The sequence below is a fragment of the Chaetodon trifascialis genome, chromosome 21, assembly GCF_039877785.1.
Source record: "Chaetodon trifascialis isolate fChaTrf1 chromosome 21, fChaTrf1.hap1, whole genome shotgun sequence".
In the NCBI taxonomy this organism is placed as follows: domain Eukaryota; kingdom Metazoa; phylum Chordata; class Actinopteri; order Chaetodontiformes; family Chaetodontidae; genus Chaetodon; species Chaetodon trifascialis.
The window spans coordinates 1675127-1692089 of record NC_092076.1 but is presented as its reverse complement, the minus strand read 5'-3'; the positions used below and the strand labels follow the sequence as shown (position 1 = coordinate 1692089).

Sequence of the window (16963 nt, the reverse complement as noted above, 5' to 3'; positions counted from 1 at the left end):
AACCGTTGTCATTTAACACTTCGGCCGGCTCTGATTGGTTGACGTCACATTGTTGGGCTGTGACAAGGAAGTACCAACGTAAGAAACAAGGCGCTCGTTCAGGGGCTTCACTTGACATGAAACGACGTCTGATGTAAAGCAGTTGACTCACACCTCGGAGGAAAATATGTCTTAATGTATTTCATACGTGAGTATGTGCAACGTTTGCTTTTCTCAGAGCATGTGTGTGTTTTCCAAAGGATGTCAGCTGTGCTGCTGTGGCTCGCTAGCTTATTTGCTTGTGCGTATTCTGTGTGGTTGCCATACAGCGCCTTAGCTCAGAGGATGCAAACGCGTTCAGCTAACGCTAACTCCACTTTCTCTCATTTCCAGTCAGTGCGAGGACAAACAGTACAAAGGCAGTGCTTGTCGAAATCAAATGAACATTTTTAACAGCGCACTGCAGCTTTGCCAACATACGTGCCACATAACGGGTTAGCATTAGTTCACATGCTAACGTCAGCTAGCTGTTAGCAGCGCTTCCCACAAACAGTGGACGGCTCACTGACACGAAAGCTACCTAAAGATATCTGAGGTTGTTTGAAAGCTGATGTTTGGTCCGTTTTATGCATAAAGATTCATTTCACACTTAAGAAAATCCACCTTATTTAAAAGGGTCTTTGTAAGGGAGTCGGCTCACTGTGCGGCAGTGTTTGAAGGAAACGTGTTGGACCTTTGTTTATTGTGGTGTGCACATTACTGAGGTCCCTCCGAGCCTCAGCCTTGATTACATTGCTGTAGAGAAGTGCATTGAAATAATGGTGACAGTGTTTGAATTAGTCTCTTATTCCATGAATTGTGATTATGCAGTGCATACTGTACAGTGGCTGCAGCTTCCATTTATTTTCATCACTGACGATTATTTTCTCCATTAATCGATTGTCAGTCAAACGTGCAGAAGTTGTGAAAAATGCTTCACTAAGAAGCAGTTGTGTTGAAAGTGATTCACTGTTTCAAAACATTTAATACAGTCAGAAATGGTGACGTTTGCTGGTCAAAGCCTTGATACTGTATATGTGCACTGGATGTATTGAATCTGAGACCGTGATGCAACAGTTGTGCAGAATACACGTGGTTTTACTGCTTTCTTTGTTATTTCGTCCAGTTAAGCTTGTCTGCACCTGTGTTTTTGCATACTGAGGCAAATTGACAAGAACATCCTGTATTCAAAATAGAAGTCTGCCGCACGGACGTCCGTTCAGGATGGTTTCAGTGAAGCATGGAAGCATCTGCTCGATACGTCTGCACTGACAATGGGAGAAAACTGATGCAGATTAATTACCTCCTGATCAGATAATCCACCAGTCATTTAAACTCTCCTGTTCTCTCGTGTTGTTGTCTTTCTTTCTTTTTTTCTTGCAGCTGAGGCCAGCATTAGGGAGACGACTTCTCGTCCACACGTCATCCAGATGAGGCATGCTGGAAGTATGCAGCCCATGTACAGAAGAGATGCTGGAGTCTGGCACCAAACAAGAAGTCTTCTCTACAAGAACCTGCTCATCAAATGGAGGACCAAGCAGCAGAGTCTTCAGGTGCCTGCTTTTCAGAGGACTGCTGTGAATGTGTTCGGGGCGTAGACTCGTTGCTGCTGTCTGAGGTTTCATGTTGTTCTGTGGCTGTGATAGACAGCTGCAACTAACTCAGTAATTTGTTAGAAATATGGATCAATGGCTGCTTCAGTGCAACAAAAAACAAGTGACACCCAAACCTTTGCCTTTGGTGAAATACTGAGTTTATCCAGAGCAGAAATTTAGATTTTTAAAGTAAATAAAAAAGGCTCGTACCTCTTCCCTCTTTCAGTTTCTCCTTTGTTGGACCATGCGTGTTTCATTTGGCTTTAAGTTGCACTGATGCATTTTTAATGTCTGTGTATCAGCGTTTCAGCACAGAGGAACGTTCTGCAGCGTCTTTACCTGCAGCTGAGAAAGCGCAGGGCCTCTCTAAGCTTTGCTGTGAATTAAACAGCTTGTTTACTCCACCAGAGGTGCCAACTGTTTGTCACAGGCTGCTTAAGACCGGGATAACCATTTATGCTGAGTTACTCGAAACCAGCTTTCAAGCTGTGGGAACTGGAAAACAGAACCCAGCTATGTTGGTTTGAGAGGAAAATCTGATATTTGGGAGGACAAACAGTTTGCCAAATGAGCTTTTGGTTGTGTTGTGGAACCAGATAATCCCAGGTGAACCAAATCTGCTGATCGAGTCTCTCTGTGGAACTGTGTCAACCACGAACCCGAAAACATTTCTTGGTACAAAGCCGTTTTAAAGCTCTAAATCAGCTCCAGACATGCCAGTGGCTCCCAATTGTTTCAGTTCACTGTGTTGCTCAAGGTCAAGCTGTAGCATGTTTGTGGATTGGAGGAGGGAAAGAGCGGCTCCTGTCAGTTTTGTAACAGGTCTTAACTGACCTCACATGAACCTTTTAACAGTAATATTAGAGTTTTGGTTCATCCAATCACCTGCTATGTGTGGACGCACTAACAGTAGCCGAAACCTCTGATTTCTGTGGTGGAGAATCAGAATTTCGTGCACTACGCAGGCAGTCGAGTGGTTAGCTCAGTTTCTGGTGTTGAGAGATTTAGCTTTCTGAGTGAGAAGTAAGAGGTTTTTCAATAAGATGATGACGTAAAAACAAACTGAGTAGATAAGCTGTTTAAAAGCACTGTCTTCCCTGAACACGCTGTTGGTCTTGAGGAGCTGAAAGCATGTTTATAACCTGATGGCTGCATTGGAAAGCAGCAGCTCTTACATACGGTGCTACAGCGCTGCAGACTATGTGCTGGATAAGCAGCAGAAGATGATGTCCCTCTGTGTCTGTGTCTGCAGGAACTGATCCTGCCTCTGTTACTGCTGGGTCTCCTGATTCTCATCAGCACCCTGAACCCTCACGTTTATTATGGGGGCATCAGCACTATGGAGCTGGAGCCTGACAACCACTTCTTCAAGGGCCTGGGCTACACACCAATCACTAACATCACCAACCACATCATGGAGGAGGTGGCCCAGGAGATGCGTAAGTGCTTGAGAACCATTGCATACTTGCAACTTGAATGCCCCTTGGACAGTGGTTGGTTTGTGACGCTGCTGTCCTCCTCCTCGTGTTTTCAGACATGCAGGATCGTCTGGAGATGTTTGCCAGCGAGGAGGACCTGGAGAACGCCAGCCTGTACGAGCCGTCCAGCTATATTGGTGTTGTGTTCATGGACAGCTCTGCCACGTCTTACAGGCTGCGCTTCCCGTACAACCAGCTGCCCCTTCCCAGCGATTACACTGAATCTTTTGGTAAAGTCTGAAAGTCAGCAAAGACATTTCACACAAAGAAAGAGGGTTTCTGCATAAGGGAGCGTTAGTCACAGTGAGGTTAGCCACAGGTAGCTGAGCCACGCTGCACCATACACAGCAGACAATGTCTCATCTGGTTGATCAGACCTCATTTTACTGAGGAAAAGCACTGTCTGAACCTTTGCCAGCACGCGGCATGTCCTATCATTAACCACCTTTATTGTGAAAAGTCTGGCTGTTGTTCAGTCATGAAACTAGAAGGGCCTGTTTTGAAACAGCAGCCACAGAGTCCTCATAGAGGTGGATGAACCTGCCAGAAAGCAGCTATTTCTGCAGCAGTGCACCAGTCAGGCATTTGATAAAAGGTGGAAAAGCAGCTCCACAGCACACACAACTCTCATGCTGGGTCAGATAGCAGCGCACAACCAGGACAATGCTGGACAGGCTGCAGGACGCTTCTCTGAAGGTCCTGAAGGGTCTAATCCAAAGTCCAGACAGAAAACTCATCGTTGTTAATCTGTGGAAAATCCCGGCCGTTGCCTTTCACTCATTCTGATCCTTCCTGACAGGATGTGTCAGGATTAATGTCCAAATCAGGAGTCGTTGAGTCGGGGGGTGGGAATAAAATGTGTGTGTTGAATTATGTGCTGGCGTGAGGCAGGACACAACAAAATAACTCAAACTCGAGTGTTTGTCGTTGTGCTTGTTCTCTTCCAGCCAACTGCTTCACCAGCTCGGTGAACTGCAGAGCGGCTAATTACTGGTACTCCGGATTCATCCGCCTCCAGTCTCTGATCGACGCTGCCATCATCCAGGTGAGACAGGCCACAGATCAGCACGCTGGTCTTCAGTCTCCAGTCTCCCGCTCGACCCTACCCCGCTTTGATGTGCTTGCGCTTCATCTCTGGTGTGCAGATGCAGACGAAGCGCTCAGTGTGGAGCGAGATGGACCTGAAGGTGGTGATGATGGGTCAGCCGGGCTCTGTGGAGGTGCAGAAGTTCCCCCACGCCCTCATCTCCATCTACCTGGTCCTGGCCTTCACGCCCTTCGTCACCTTCCTCATTGTCAACGTGGCGGCGGAGAAGGAGCATCGCCTCAAAGACACCATGACCATGATGGGGCTGTACGACACGGCTTTTTGGTGAGGGCGGACGCAACCTCAGCCGCTGTCCTTTAAGTTCTGCTTGTGTGAAACTAAAGTGGTGGTTTTTATTTTGTGCACAGGTTGTCGTGGGGCCTCCTGTATGCTGCCCTGGTGACCACCATGTCCATTCTGATGTCCATCATCGCCACGTACACAGCCCTGTTCCCTAACAGCGACTTCTTTGTCATCTTCTTCCTCATCTTCTTCTATGGAATATCGTCAGTGAGTAGAGCCTTGATAGAGGCTGGTGTGTGATTACTTTTGTTTTTATTGGCTCAAGTGTTGAGATGCACATCTCTGACATTTCTGCCTCCGCCCCGGTCCGATGGAGGCGAACAGGATTTTGTTCGTGGTGCTCACAGCAGCGGAAAATGACATTTGGAAATGTCAACACAGGTCTCCTTCTGGAAACAGTGTACCTGTTATTCTGGATGATCCACAGGCCTCACTGTGAACATGAAACCTGCCGACTGTGTTTTTAAGGAAGTTTAAAATGTAGCTTGGAGACCACACAGAGCGTGTTGCTTTGTTTCTTCTATGATTCTGATTCTTTTCCCTCCTCTTCCTCTCTCCCCCTGCCTTCCTCCTCTCCTCTCCTCTCTCTCATCTCTCAGATCTTTTTCTCCTTCATGCTAACTCCGTTATTTAAGAAGCCCAAGTTTGCCAGCACGGTGGGCTCCATGCTGACGGTGGTGTTTGGCTGCCTGTCGCTGTTCACCGTGCTGATGAAGGACTTCCCACAGCCGCTGGTCTGGCTCCTCTGCCTGCTCTCCCCCAGCGCCTTCTCAATCGGGATTGCACAGGTAGCAAACACACACACGCACACTTACCTGCATCCCTCACCATCAGCTCTCTATTGCATGCTGTTTACGTAAAAATAAAGAATAATCCGTGAGGAGCTGTGCAGTTATTGAAAAATGATGAGGCTAATAACTGTGTGTGTGTGCGTGCGTGTGTGTGCATGTGCACATGTCAGGTGGTGTACTTGGAGGCTCAGGGAGATGGTGCTGTGTTTTCCTCCCTGGCCAACGGCCCCCATCCTCTTTACGTGCCCATGCTCATGCTGGTTGTGGACTGTGTCCTCTACCTTCTGTTGGCCATCTACCTGGACCAGGTGTTGCCTGGTGAGTACAAACACACAGGATGTGTTTTACAGTTAATTCAATCTGCTTTGATACTGTTAGTTGCATTCTGCAGCCAAATTTCCCGTTATCACACATTTAAGCTCAAGTCGTTGTTTGAATGTTATTATCGTGTGTAATATCAGTGGCGTGTTGTCTGAAACGCAGGTGAGTTTGGAATGAGGAGGTCCTTGGTGTACTTCCTGAAGCCGTCCTATTGGTCCAAACGCAGGAAGCGCTACGTTGAAGTGAGCTCAGTGTACGACGCAGAGGTGAAGGTCACGCCTGGTGGAGACGAGTCCGTCGAACCTGTTTCACCGGAGTTCAGAGGGAAGGAGGCCATCCGGTAAAAGTCTGAACTTGCATACGAATCAGCTGGAGACTGTGTGTGTTACTGAGTGTTTACATGTTGTGATAGGTGCAGCTTGTTACTGGGGAGGTTGCAGTGTGGTCAAATGCTTTTCGATGCATTAAAAAGAACTTTTAGCAGACCATGCATGAAATATCCATTCAGAGGATGAGCCTTGTAACTGAAGCATGAGGAGGGAAATTGAGGCTTTTAGTTTGTGGTAGAAATCAGCATCAGGCTCAGTTCAGAGTGCAGCCTGGCTCTGTTTTTGGTTCAGAGCCAAACTGGCTGCTGCGCTGCTTCTCAGAGCCTGTGGGACCAGCCTGTAACCCAGGAGCTGCCTCTGCTTCAGCGTTCACACTCCTGTTTCATTTGGTCTTCACTGACTGTTCGTTTCTTCTCTGGCAGCATCAGTAACATCCATAAAGTGTACAGAGAGAAGGACAACGTGGTGGAGGCTCTGAGAGGTGAGTCCTTATTCGCTCTGTGCTGTGATCAAACTGTAATTTTATCATAACCTACTGAATGTCGGTCAGGCTGTGTGTCTGTCCTCACGTTCGTGTCTTTTCACGTCTTCTCGTCCCCTCTCCAGGTTTAACGTTCGACATCTACGAGGGCCAGATCACGGCCCTGCTGGGACACAGCGGGGCTGGAAAGTCCACTCTGATGAACATCCTCTGCGGCATCTGCCCGCCCACCAACGGCTCGGCGGCCATCTACGGCTCGCCCGTCGCAGAGATTGCAGATAGGTTGGAAATGAAGCAGCTGGTGGGAATCTGCCCCCAGTTCAACATCATCTTTGATGTGCTGACTGTGGAGGAGCACCTGAGGATATTTGCAGCCATCAAAGGGATCCCACCGGCAGACATCGATGCTGAGGTGATGTCATGATCTAAATACCGGTTTAAGAAAGATTAAACAGGTAGAAGTTGAGCGCAGAGCACGTTCTGACACAGCAGGAGATGTGTTTTTTGGGAAATGATCAAACATGACTTTGTTTTTCTGACTTAGTCTTTTGTTTCGAAGCCTGTTATGAGCATAAGTCCTCTTGAATGATCAGTGAGACCTCTTGCCGTGAAGCGTCAGGCAGTTGATCCTCGGTCTGATCCTGCCTCTCTCTGACAGGTTACCAAAGTGCTGAAGGATCTGGACTTGGAGAAGATCATGACGGCTCAGGCCAAGAATCTAAGTGGAGGCCAAAAGAGAAAGCTCTCTGTGGGCATTGCTATTCTCGGCGATCCGAAGGTACCTGGAGCTTGTTTTTACCTGTATGCAGGGGTCAGACAGCAAAGGCTTTGAAATGCATGATGTTATCAGTAACTCCGTTACCAGTCCAGGCTGGATGCGATCAGCTCGGGCCCGTTCTGAGCCGTTGCACCGTGTCTGTCCCCGTCAGATCCTGCTCCTGGACGAGCCCACAGCAGGCATGGACCCCTGCTCCAGACACCAGGTGTGGTCGCTGCTGAAGAGCCGCAGAGCCGGCAGGGTCATTGTCCTCAGCACGCACTACATGGACGAGGCTGACATTCTCGCTGGTATGAGCTCTGTCACCAAAACCATTGAGCGGGTGTCGCCCCAGCTCGGTCCGGTTTGCTCTCTTTATCCAGTTTAAAAGTAGAAATTAGGTCGTTTTAAACAGAAGGTTTGTGCATTTGTGTTTGATCTGTTGTCACTGTTAAACACTGATTCTTCTCTCCAGATCGCAAAGCTGTGATCTCTCAAGGACAGCTGAAGTGTGTGGGCTCTTCTCTGTACCTCAAGGTGAAGTGTGGCGTTGGATATCATCTCAGGCAAGCAGATTTTACTTCACATGTGTAGCTGATTGTTTTTTGGACGGCCTGATGAAGACCGAAAAGATGCTTCCATCCAGACGAGCTGTCTCAGCCACCTGCAGGTCTGTGTTTAACGAGCTCTGCGTGTGTTTTCCTCCGCTGCAGGATGTCTATCAATGAGGGCTGTGAGGCTGAAAGGATCGCGTCATTGGTCAAGCAGCACGTTCCCAAGGCTAAGCTGTCCCGGCAGCACGAGGTGGAGCTGACGTTCACTCTGCCGTTCGAGAGCATGGACACGTTCCCAGGTCAGATCACACGACCGAGATGAAGAACATGAGTGGTCTCAGAGGAACCTGATCTGGGTCCACACTCTGACTGTCCTTGAGAAGCAAACCCCACCCAGACAAACAAAAAAAATTAAATACAGCTCCTTTCTGACTCAGCTTTCACTGGAACAGCAGTTTGCCAGCAGCAAGCACTCATTAGTTTGTCTTTCGTAGGTTTGTTCTCTGAGCTCGACTGTCAACCCAATCTGGGAATTATCAACTACGGGGTTTCGATGACGACGCTGGAAGATGTTTTTCTCCGTCTGGAGGCGGAGGCTGAGGTGGACCAAGCTGGTGAGTGTACTGTTACATTAAAAAATACTCCCTAATTCAATACAATGACTGTATTTGTACACGAGTGTTCACGTCTTCAGACTACAGCGTGTTCAACCGCGAGCCGGCGGAGGACGAGTGCGACAGCGCCTCTCTGGACGATACGGACCAGCGGCTGCTCACCTTCTCGGACAGCAAGTCAGACATGGTGTCGGGTCACGCTCTGTGGCGGCAGCAGTTCAGCACCGTGGCCTGGCTGCACATGCTCAACATGCGGCGGGAGAGGAAGGCCTTCGTTTACACGTGAGTGCTCGGAGACAAGAACGATTGAAAACCAGGTCCAGGTTCAGGTCAGTCATTCGGGGGGATCTTTTATGCTTTATTTTCTGTCACGTACATGTGATGATGCAATGTCTGACGTTCATACTGAACATGTCCAGACTTGAGACTGCTCTCAATCAGGGTTTCCAACATTTTTTTTATGGTCGTCTACTTCAGGCACAGCTCACCCAGGAAGCACAGGGGCGCACCCGCCTGCTCGCTCAGTCTGTCTAGTTATTTGCTCCTAAGCGGCTCCGACCAGGACTCTGATCTGGATCATGTTTTATGGAGAAAATATTCCCTCTGATGTCCTCTGGCTGCTCTGCCTCTGCTCTCTGTAATTTACAGTTTCCTGGTGGACTGATGCCTTCACTTCTTGCTAAAGTAACCGCTAATTGCTGCTAACTATAGCTGCCCTTAGCTTGTAGGCTCAGTTAGCCGTGCAGCTAGCGGTCCTATTAGCTTGTGCAGTTTTATGTAGTTACAGCCTCCATAAGATATGATGTGAGCTGGAAATGAGCATAATAAGTCCCATTTTTAGATTTAGATAAATGAATGGTAGCAGGTCTGTATTCTGCTGAAGGATACCTGCACTCGTCTCTGAGACGCTGTCCCTGTCCGTCCCTTCTCTTGCAGTCTGGCCTTGTTCCTGGTGTTCGTCGCCGCGGTGCTCGTCCTGTCTCTGGCCACAGGAAACATTCAGATTCACTCCCCAGACCGTCAGTTTCTGCCCATTTACCTCCTGAAAAGGAACCAGGCCCCCCACAGATACGCCACCAGCCTCCTGGTCCAGAACTCCTCGGGTGAGTCCGCTGGAGGCGCTGGCTGACGTTCAGCATCAGGACGTTCGCTGAGCACGTGTGCAGTCTGTCCTCTCACCGAGTCTTCAGGTCTCCTGTCTTTTGCCAACAGGCTCTGATATTTCTGACTTCATCCACAACCTGGAGTCTCAGGACATCAAGGTGGAGATGATGAAACACAGCGACTACATGGCGGCGGCTCCTCACAGCGCTGCCATCAACGTAACGGGATCCAGCAAGGTCACTTTAAGACTGGCCGGATCGGATCTCTGATCTGATACCGTGTGTTTGATGAAACCGCATCGGATGTGGTCTTCTGCAGCTCTGCCCCCGTTAACACTTTCTTTTCTGCCAACAGGGTTTCAGGTACAGCGTTGCGTTCAACAGCACCACGGTTCACTCCCTCCCCATGGCTGTCAATATCCTCAGCAACGCACTCCTCAGAGGTCTGAACGGCAGCGGGCAGATCCGAACCTGGACCAAACCCTTCGACTATGTGAGTCATGAGTCAGGTGACGCAGATCTTATCGTCCCGCTCCGTTCAAAGATATTAACAGTTTCCATGGTGACGTCCCTCAGCAAATCCCAGATGCCACTTCCTACACCCTGGTGTACATAGAGGCCATCATCCTGGGGATGCTGGCAGCTGGGATGCCTGCGTATTTTGCGATGGACCACACTCGAGACCGAGAGGTAATCCTTTACTCCCAGCGCTCATCAGCGTGACGATCACTGGAGTCTGTGCTTTGTGTGGAAGAGAGAGACATAAACCTCTGACATCCACGCTTTGTTTAGCGATTCTGGACTCACTTTCAGAGATTGTTTATGTGGCTTTTCGCCTTTGTTGGACAGTTGAGCAGCAGCAGGAAACATGAAAGAAGTGGCGCCTGATGGTACGTCATGGTTCTACAGTTCATTACATGGTGTGTTAGACACAGCGGGCGCATCAGGACCCAGACCACCCAGTCGTGCCCCACCCCCTCCTCTAGAGCACATAGCAGTTTATTAGATTGTACTTTGACTCCAGATTCACTCTCCTGGTCAGAGATCAGTGTAATACTGCAGTACATTTCAGGTGTATTTACGTAATACTGCAGTACATTTCAGGTGTATTTCCGTCCGTGTTGACTCACCTGTTTCCTGCTCCTTCAGATCAAGTGTCGCTCCACTCTGCGTATCTCTGGTCTGGTACCATCAGCCTACTGGTGTGGCCAAGCAGCCGTGGACATCCCCTTCTACTACCTCATCCTCTCCTGCATGACCATCATCCTCTTCTCCTTCCACACTGGAAACCTGCTCAGCTCCAGTAACCTCACCGCTGTGGTCTGTAGTCACGCATCCATGAAACCAGATTATTACACGTTCCTCGTCCACGCTCTTCCAGAGCCTCTGTAAGTCGTCCCCTGTCCCCTCTCTTAGGTCCTGTGCACTGTTGGCTTTGGTCCAGCCATGATTCTCTTCACTTACGTCTTCTCTTTTGGCTTCACCCGAGTCCAGAGCAACAGGGATTTCTTCTCCGTCATCTCCATGATGGTGAGGCAGGACGTGTGAACACACCACGGAGAGCGTGGTCCAAAATGTGAACAGCTGAATGATCACTGAGACAAATAACTGCTCACAGCAGCTTCAGAGAAAGTGAATGGGTTCATTGTTTCAGTTGTGGACATTTGGTCACTGTTAGTCACCTGACGTTTGACCTGTGACGCTGTGCCTCAGGTGTGCGTGGTGTCGGCCTCGCTGGTTCAGTTGTCGTTCGTGAACGACAGCCCTGGACTGACCAGAAACCTGCACAACGCCTTGTGTTTCTTCAACCCGCTGTACCCTCTCATGGGCTGCCTCAACTGCATCACCAAGGTGGGCTTCAGTCAGTCTGGTATGAAAGTGTGTTTCAGACAGTGTGATGTGTGTGTGTGAATCAACACCGACGACTCTGCGTGGCTTTAGCCTCTTTTAGCTCACTGCTAACAGTTAGCTCCTCTACATTGAATAATGTTTTCTGTGTGTTTTCCAGGCGACCTTCCTCCCCTCTCTGTACGAAGAGAACTTCTTGTGGAAGAACCTGCTCATTGCCGTCGTGGCTGTGCGTATCTCATTTTTAGACTAAGCCGAACGTTGCAGCGTTCAGGGAACAGAGAGTAATCACGTCTCTTCCTGTGCTCAGCCCTACCTCCAGTGCATCCTGCTGCTTTTCCTGCTTCGCTGGCTGGAGATCCGTTACGGAGGGAGGACGATGAAAAACGATGAGTTCTGCAGGTGATGATCACATTTCAGGTCATGACTCAGATTACATGCAGCCTTCGTACGTCCTCTTTTTTAACGGAGACCTCACGGTCACCTCACGTGACATCGGTTCGGACTAAGAAGCTCGCTTTTTAAACCTTCGCAGGATCTCGTCCAAGGCGAAGCCCAAAGTGGAGAGGAACCCAGAGGAGGGGCTGAACGAGGACGAGGACGTTCAGATGGAGAAGGCCAGAGTGAAGGAGGCCCTCACCTGCCAGTCCTGTGAAGAGGTGAGGGAACGTCTGACCTTCAGCTCCAGGTTTTCGCCCACCAGCCCTCATAAAGGTAATCCAGTCTGTCTTCACTGTGTCTCGTCCTTGCAGAAGCCGGTGGTGGTTGTGAGTAACCTGAGGAAGCAGTACAAAGGCAGACGAGAAGGCTTTTCTCTCAGCAAAATGAGGAAAGTGGCCACAAAGAACATCTCGTTCTGCGTTCGCAAAGGTATGTCGGCTGTCTGCGTCACAACGATGAGGAAACAGGAGTTCGGTGGTTTCAGGAAAACATAAATGCTCTGTCTTCAGGTGAAGTTCTCGGACTGTTGGGCCCCAATGGATCAGGAAAGAGCACCATCATGCACATGTTGTCAGGTGACACTGACCCCACCGCAGGCCAGGTACAGTACTGAAGACACTGATGTCCTGCGATGCATCAAAGCCCCGTCCTGTTCCCAGTCCTCATTTGACCTGATAGTGTCTGAGATGCGTCCCTGACCGTCTGTCTTCGTCCGTCCAGGTGCTGATGGGGGACTATAGCACAGAGTTCCGTCAGGTGGACAGTCCTCTGGAGCATGTGGGCTACTGTCCACAGGTGAACCCTCTGTGGCCCAGGATCACCCTGCAGGAGCACCTAGAGATCTACGCCGCCATCAAGGGCCTGCAAGGACAGGACGTACCAGGAATCATCAAACGGTGAGTCTCACTTCACTGTCGTGGACATCAGGACAGATTTTTACTGTCAGAGATGCTGCTGACAGCTGTTTTCTGTTTACAGCGTGGTGAACGCTCTGGAGCTGAAGGACCACCTGAACAAACAAGCCAAGACCCTGTCAGCAGGACTCAAGAGGAAGGTGAGGACACGGGCCCAAACCCACTCCGCTGTCCCTCCGTCCGTCCAAAAACACACGAAACCTGAAGAGTCGGAGACATTTTGACACTCCTGCCACAGTGTTTCACATCCGTCTTGGTTGATTCTGCTGTTGTTCTGTATTTATTCTGTCTGTTTGAGCACGTTGCTGCTTTGCCCGTCCACAGCTGTGCTTTGCCTTGAGTATGATCGGGAACCCTCAGATCGTTTTACTGGACGAGCCGTCGTCGGGGATGGACCCCAAGTCCAAACAGCGCATGTGGTGAGACTGTATTGATGACGAGGACGTTCCTCCTCTTCTGTAGATACCGTTTTTAAACTGAAACCGTCTCTGACCTCGGCGTCTGCTTTGCACAGGAGGGCCATACGTGCTGCGTTCAAGAACCGTCAGCGGGGCGCCATCCTTACCACGCACTACATGGAGGAGGCGGAGGCCGTGTGCGACCGCGTGGCCATCATGGTGTCCGGCCAGCTCAGGTTAGCGCTCGTGGCGTTGGCATCGAGCACGCGTCTGCATCGTTCAATTGTTTCAATCAACCATCTGCATCGTTTCTCTGCTCTCCTCCCTCAGGTGTATCGGCTCCATCCAGCACTTGAAAGGGAAATACGGTCGAGGCTACAGCTTGGAGGTGAAGCTCAGAGAGGAGCTGACGGGGCTCCAGCAGGTGGCGCTGTTGCACAAAGAGATCCTCCGAATCTTCCCTCACGCTGCCCGACAGGAGAGGTGAGACCCTGCTCTGTGGTGGACAAGGACACGTCGTCCCGGACAGTGAGACAGAGAGCATGTCAATCACAGCGTCGTCACAGGAGGATTAATAAAGTTTGACACGTTTGAGCACGCTCATGACGCTGCTTTCTTTGCAGCTTCGCCACTCTGATGGTTTACAAGATCCCCATGGAGGACGTCAAATCACTGGCCAAGTCTTTCTCTCAGTTAGAGAGCGGTGAGTGGCACGCACACACGCACACACACACACGCACGCACACACACGCACACACACACACACCAGCTATCAGCTGACTCATTCATTGGTTTATCTGCTTCATCTCTGTTTGTCTTCAGCCAAGCAAACCTTCAACTTTGAAGACTACAACTTCTCCCAGTCGACCTTAGAGCAGGTACGATGTCCAAAAACACGCTGCCATTCAGGTTCAAGCTGAACCAATCAGACGTGTGCGTCCACGTCCTGATGTCTCCCCGTCCTCCTCTCCGGTGTCTTTGCCCCGCAGGTGTTTATGGAGTTTGCCAAGGAGCAGGAGAACGAGGAGGACGAGGTCGGCTCCCTCAGCACAACTTTCCAGTGGCAGCGTCTTCGCCAGGACGGCCCGGTGTCGGTCAACCACACGGACAGCATCGTGCACCAGCTTTGAGCTCCAGCTGAGGGGGAGCGGGCGGCGGCCGACCAGGACGGACCGATCCCGACCTGCCAGGCTTCAGCACCTGAGGGTTCACACCAGCACTCGCCCGCTCCGCCTGACCGATGCTCGCCGCCCGTAACCGAGCGGCCCGTCCTGGCTGGGGGCTCGCGCGCACCGGGACTGTCCGCGTGCGCGCTGGGGCTCAGGGCCGCCATGGCCCCCTTTCTCCGGGTCTGAGGCGTGCATGTGTGTTACCCTCGTCCTCTGGTGCTCCGTGTTTTCTGAATCGCACTGACCGAACGGCCTGCAGGGTCTCGACACGCTGATGCGACACCCACTCCTCTTTCTAACGGTGTTTTTTATCTTCACAGGGAGTCAGTAAAGGAAATATATATATATATATATATATATAATATATAATATTTATGCTTTGTAATCCTCCGTCCGCCCTCCTCGGAGGGAGGCGTTACAGTGAGTGTGTTTGCTCGTCTCTCCAGATGTTTTTGTCTGTCGTGTTTGTGAAATGGTTTTTTAAGCACTACCAGAACTGGGATCCATCCACGATCGAACCAAAGCACATCTCTGAACCACACACCGCCACGCCTCCTCGCACATCCTCCCTGACCAGTACTCCGTCTGTTAGTGTCAGTAGCATGAGGACAAGTAGTTTGCGTAGTCGTTCTGGAGTCGATGTGGGGTGAGGGCGAGCCTTTAGGCCTTCACGAAGCCCCAGACTTACAACAGGAAGTGTTTTTATCTCTGCAGAGGGTGAAGTCCAGACTCTCCTCATGTCACACCAGCATGCACGTCTTCACGTTCTCCGCGAGTGTTCCAGCATGCACGCTCACAAGGAGGTCGACCGTTGTGAAATGTGGCGGACGGGTGTTGGAAGCGGGCTTTTTGGACGGACGACCGTCGCCCCGCGGCCTTCCCGTCTGCAGGTTTAGCTTTGAACTAGAGCCCATAGTTTGGGGACGTAGTGTAGAATATGCACACCAGTACATGTAGCACACTGCCCTCGTCAGGCGTTAGCCAGAGCCGATGACCTCGGAGGGGCGCGGGGCACGAGGTCGTGCTCGGGTCCAGGTGGGGCTCGTTTGAAGCGTCCTGTTCGTCTCGTCTCGGCCGGGTGTTGGGGGGGGGGGGGGTTGCTAACAGATTTTGAATGTAGGTCTGGCCCCCGCTGAGAGGAGGGGTCGTAACTGTTTCACTTTGGTGCCACTTTTGGTCACACGGCCGTGTTTCGTTAGCTCTATCTAGCCTGTTTGGTGTGCGTGTGTGAGTGTTTGTTGTGTTGTGTATACTGTGTGTAGCCGCATTATCTAACATTTGTACAAGCGGGTGCGTTGTTGGCGCGACACCGATCAGCAAACCGATTAATTGTAATTTTTCTTGACATTCAGGTGAGAGAATCAGAGGTGAAAGGGAATTTGAAGGGACGCACACACTGACCTGGGGGGGGCAGGGGTGGGGGGGTTTGTCTGTAAGAGCTGACCGAGCAGCTTCCTCCACCGGACAGTCTGATGCTTTTGGCTGCTGCCTCGTTTAAGTGCAGGGGGTGGACTGAATAACGGGAACAGTGGACAGTCTAACGCGAGTCACACACTCCGGCCTCTAAGCTTCACAGAGGAAGTGTGTGTCGCAGGTGACTGCACTGCATCCGTCAGGTGTGTTTGTTTTGTCCACCTCTGGCAGCCCGGCGTCATCTCACGAGTGTTTGCGGAGCAGAAGATGAGCATTTCTTTTAAATCAAGCTGACGTTTCTGAGACTTTGACGTGTTTAAGCAGTAGCTTCCAGGTATAATTTGCTGTTTTTATCACCTTTAACTGAAGCTGCGGAACAGCCGATTTACCCAGAGGTCATTATTTTTAAAGATTTGTGCGGCGGGTGGAGAAATGAGCGTGAAGCCGACGTTCACTGCAGACATGAGACCACATCTGACACTAAAGACCCAGATTCACGTCACAGTGAGTGGGAGTAATGCCTTAGGTTTTATCCATGCACAGTCCTTTTCAATGTGAAAACTTTATTTAAACCCTGTCATTGTTTTTGTTTTTTTTTTTGCACACATGTAGCCTTGTTCCCTCAGCGGGGACAAAATAAAACACTGGCTCTGCGTTCAGTTTACCGTGTGGGGGGGTCAGAGGGTTTTGGGGATGTCGTGTATGTTTTAGATTTGTTTTCCAAAGTGCAATGTCGGATATTTGTCTCCTAAAGCAAACTCTCTTTGGACTTTGTCGTGCTCACACGTCCATCCGTCCTCTGTGGGTCAGAAACATGTAGCCGCCCAAACAACATCGTCTTTTTTGCACTTCCTTCCCCGACTCCCACGACACAAAGACACATCCAGCCAGAAGCATTTCTCACTAAACCAATGATCCTTTGTGGAAAGTGGAGCATTTAAGCGTTTGGCATTGGAAGCAAAGCGGAGCGGGTTTCATTTTATTTTCCTGGTGGTGGTAAATTTGCACTATTTCTGGGAAATTTTATAACCTTTCTTTACATTATGCAATCTTTGTAAGATTATCTGTGCACTGATTTTATTTTTTAAAGACTGTGGTTTAGCTGTGTGCCGTGTTTTCCTCCTGTATCGCTCGCATGTCTGGATGGACACTCGTCATTAATGGACTCTGGTCTCTACACGACCTTTTCATGAATAAATGTTAATCTGAATTATTGCTTTTGTCCTTTTTTTATGTACACACCAGAAAGCCAGATGCTGACGTGACTGTGAGTGTTAAGAGTGAGTTTGCGTTGGTTAAATCTGAAGGAAATGATCGTATTGGATATTGGAGTTGTTCACGTCAAAAGT

General features: G+C 50.1%; 1 protein-coding gene across 1 annotated transcript; it reads left to right on the top strand.

The window, feature by feature from the left end:
* Nucleotides 1–76: 76 nt before the first annotated feature.
* abca5 (ATP-binding cassette, sub-family A (ABC1), member 5) lies at nucleotides 77–16824 on the top strand. Its single transcript, XM_070990141.1, has 38 exons — nucleotides 77–187; nucleotides 1402–1571; nucleotides 2866–3052; nucleotides 3148–3321; nucleotides 4039–4136; nucleotides 4237–4463; nucleotides 4547–4688; nucleotides 5081–5269; nucleotides 5443–5590; nucleotides 5756–5933; nucleotides 6345–6403; nucleotides 6529–6815; nucleotides 7062–7181; nucleotides 7333–7471; nucleotides 7636–7726; nucleotides 7874–8013; nucleotides 8209–8328; nucleotides 8409–8610; nucleotides 9265–9431; nucleotides 9541–9668; nucleotides 9787–9924; nucleotides 10008–10121; nucleotides 10581–10751; nucleotides 10848–10961; nucleotides 11145–11282; nucleotides 11440–11508; nucleotides 11590–11681; nucleotides 11815–11938; nucleotides 12032–12149; nucleotides 12230–12321; nucleotides 12441–12616; nucleotides 12699–12774; nucleotides 12959–13053; nucleotides 13149–13268; nucleotides 13363–13515; nucleotides 13656–13735; nucleotides 13855–13910; nucleotides 14022–16824. Exons 1-38 carry the CDS (start codon nucleotides 175–177, stop codon nucleotides 14160–14162), a joined length of 5046 nt encoding a protein of 1681 aa, XP_070846242.1. The 5' UTR covers nucleotides 77–174; the 3' UTR covers nucleotides 14163–16824.
* The last annotated feature ends 139 nt before the right edge of the window (nucleotides 16825–16963 follow it).

What these genes read in the sequence shown, in the direction of transcription:
- abca5 (XM_070990141.1), top strand. An exon ending in CCAAGCAGCAGAGTCTTCAG is followed by an intron (nt 1,572 to 2,865) that starts GTGCCTGCTTTT and finishes CTGTGTCTGCAG; the next exon opens with GAACTGATCCTGCCTCTGTT. An exon ending in CACGCTGCCCGACAGGAGAG is followed by an intron (nt 13,516 to 13,655) that starts GTGAGACCCTGC and finishes CTTTCTTTGCAG; the next exon opens with CTTCGCCACTCTGATGGTTT.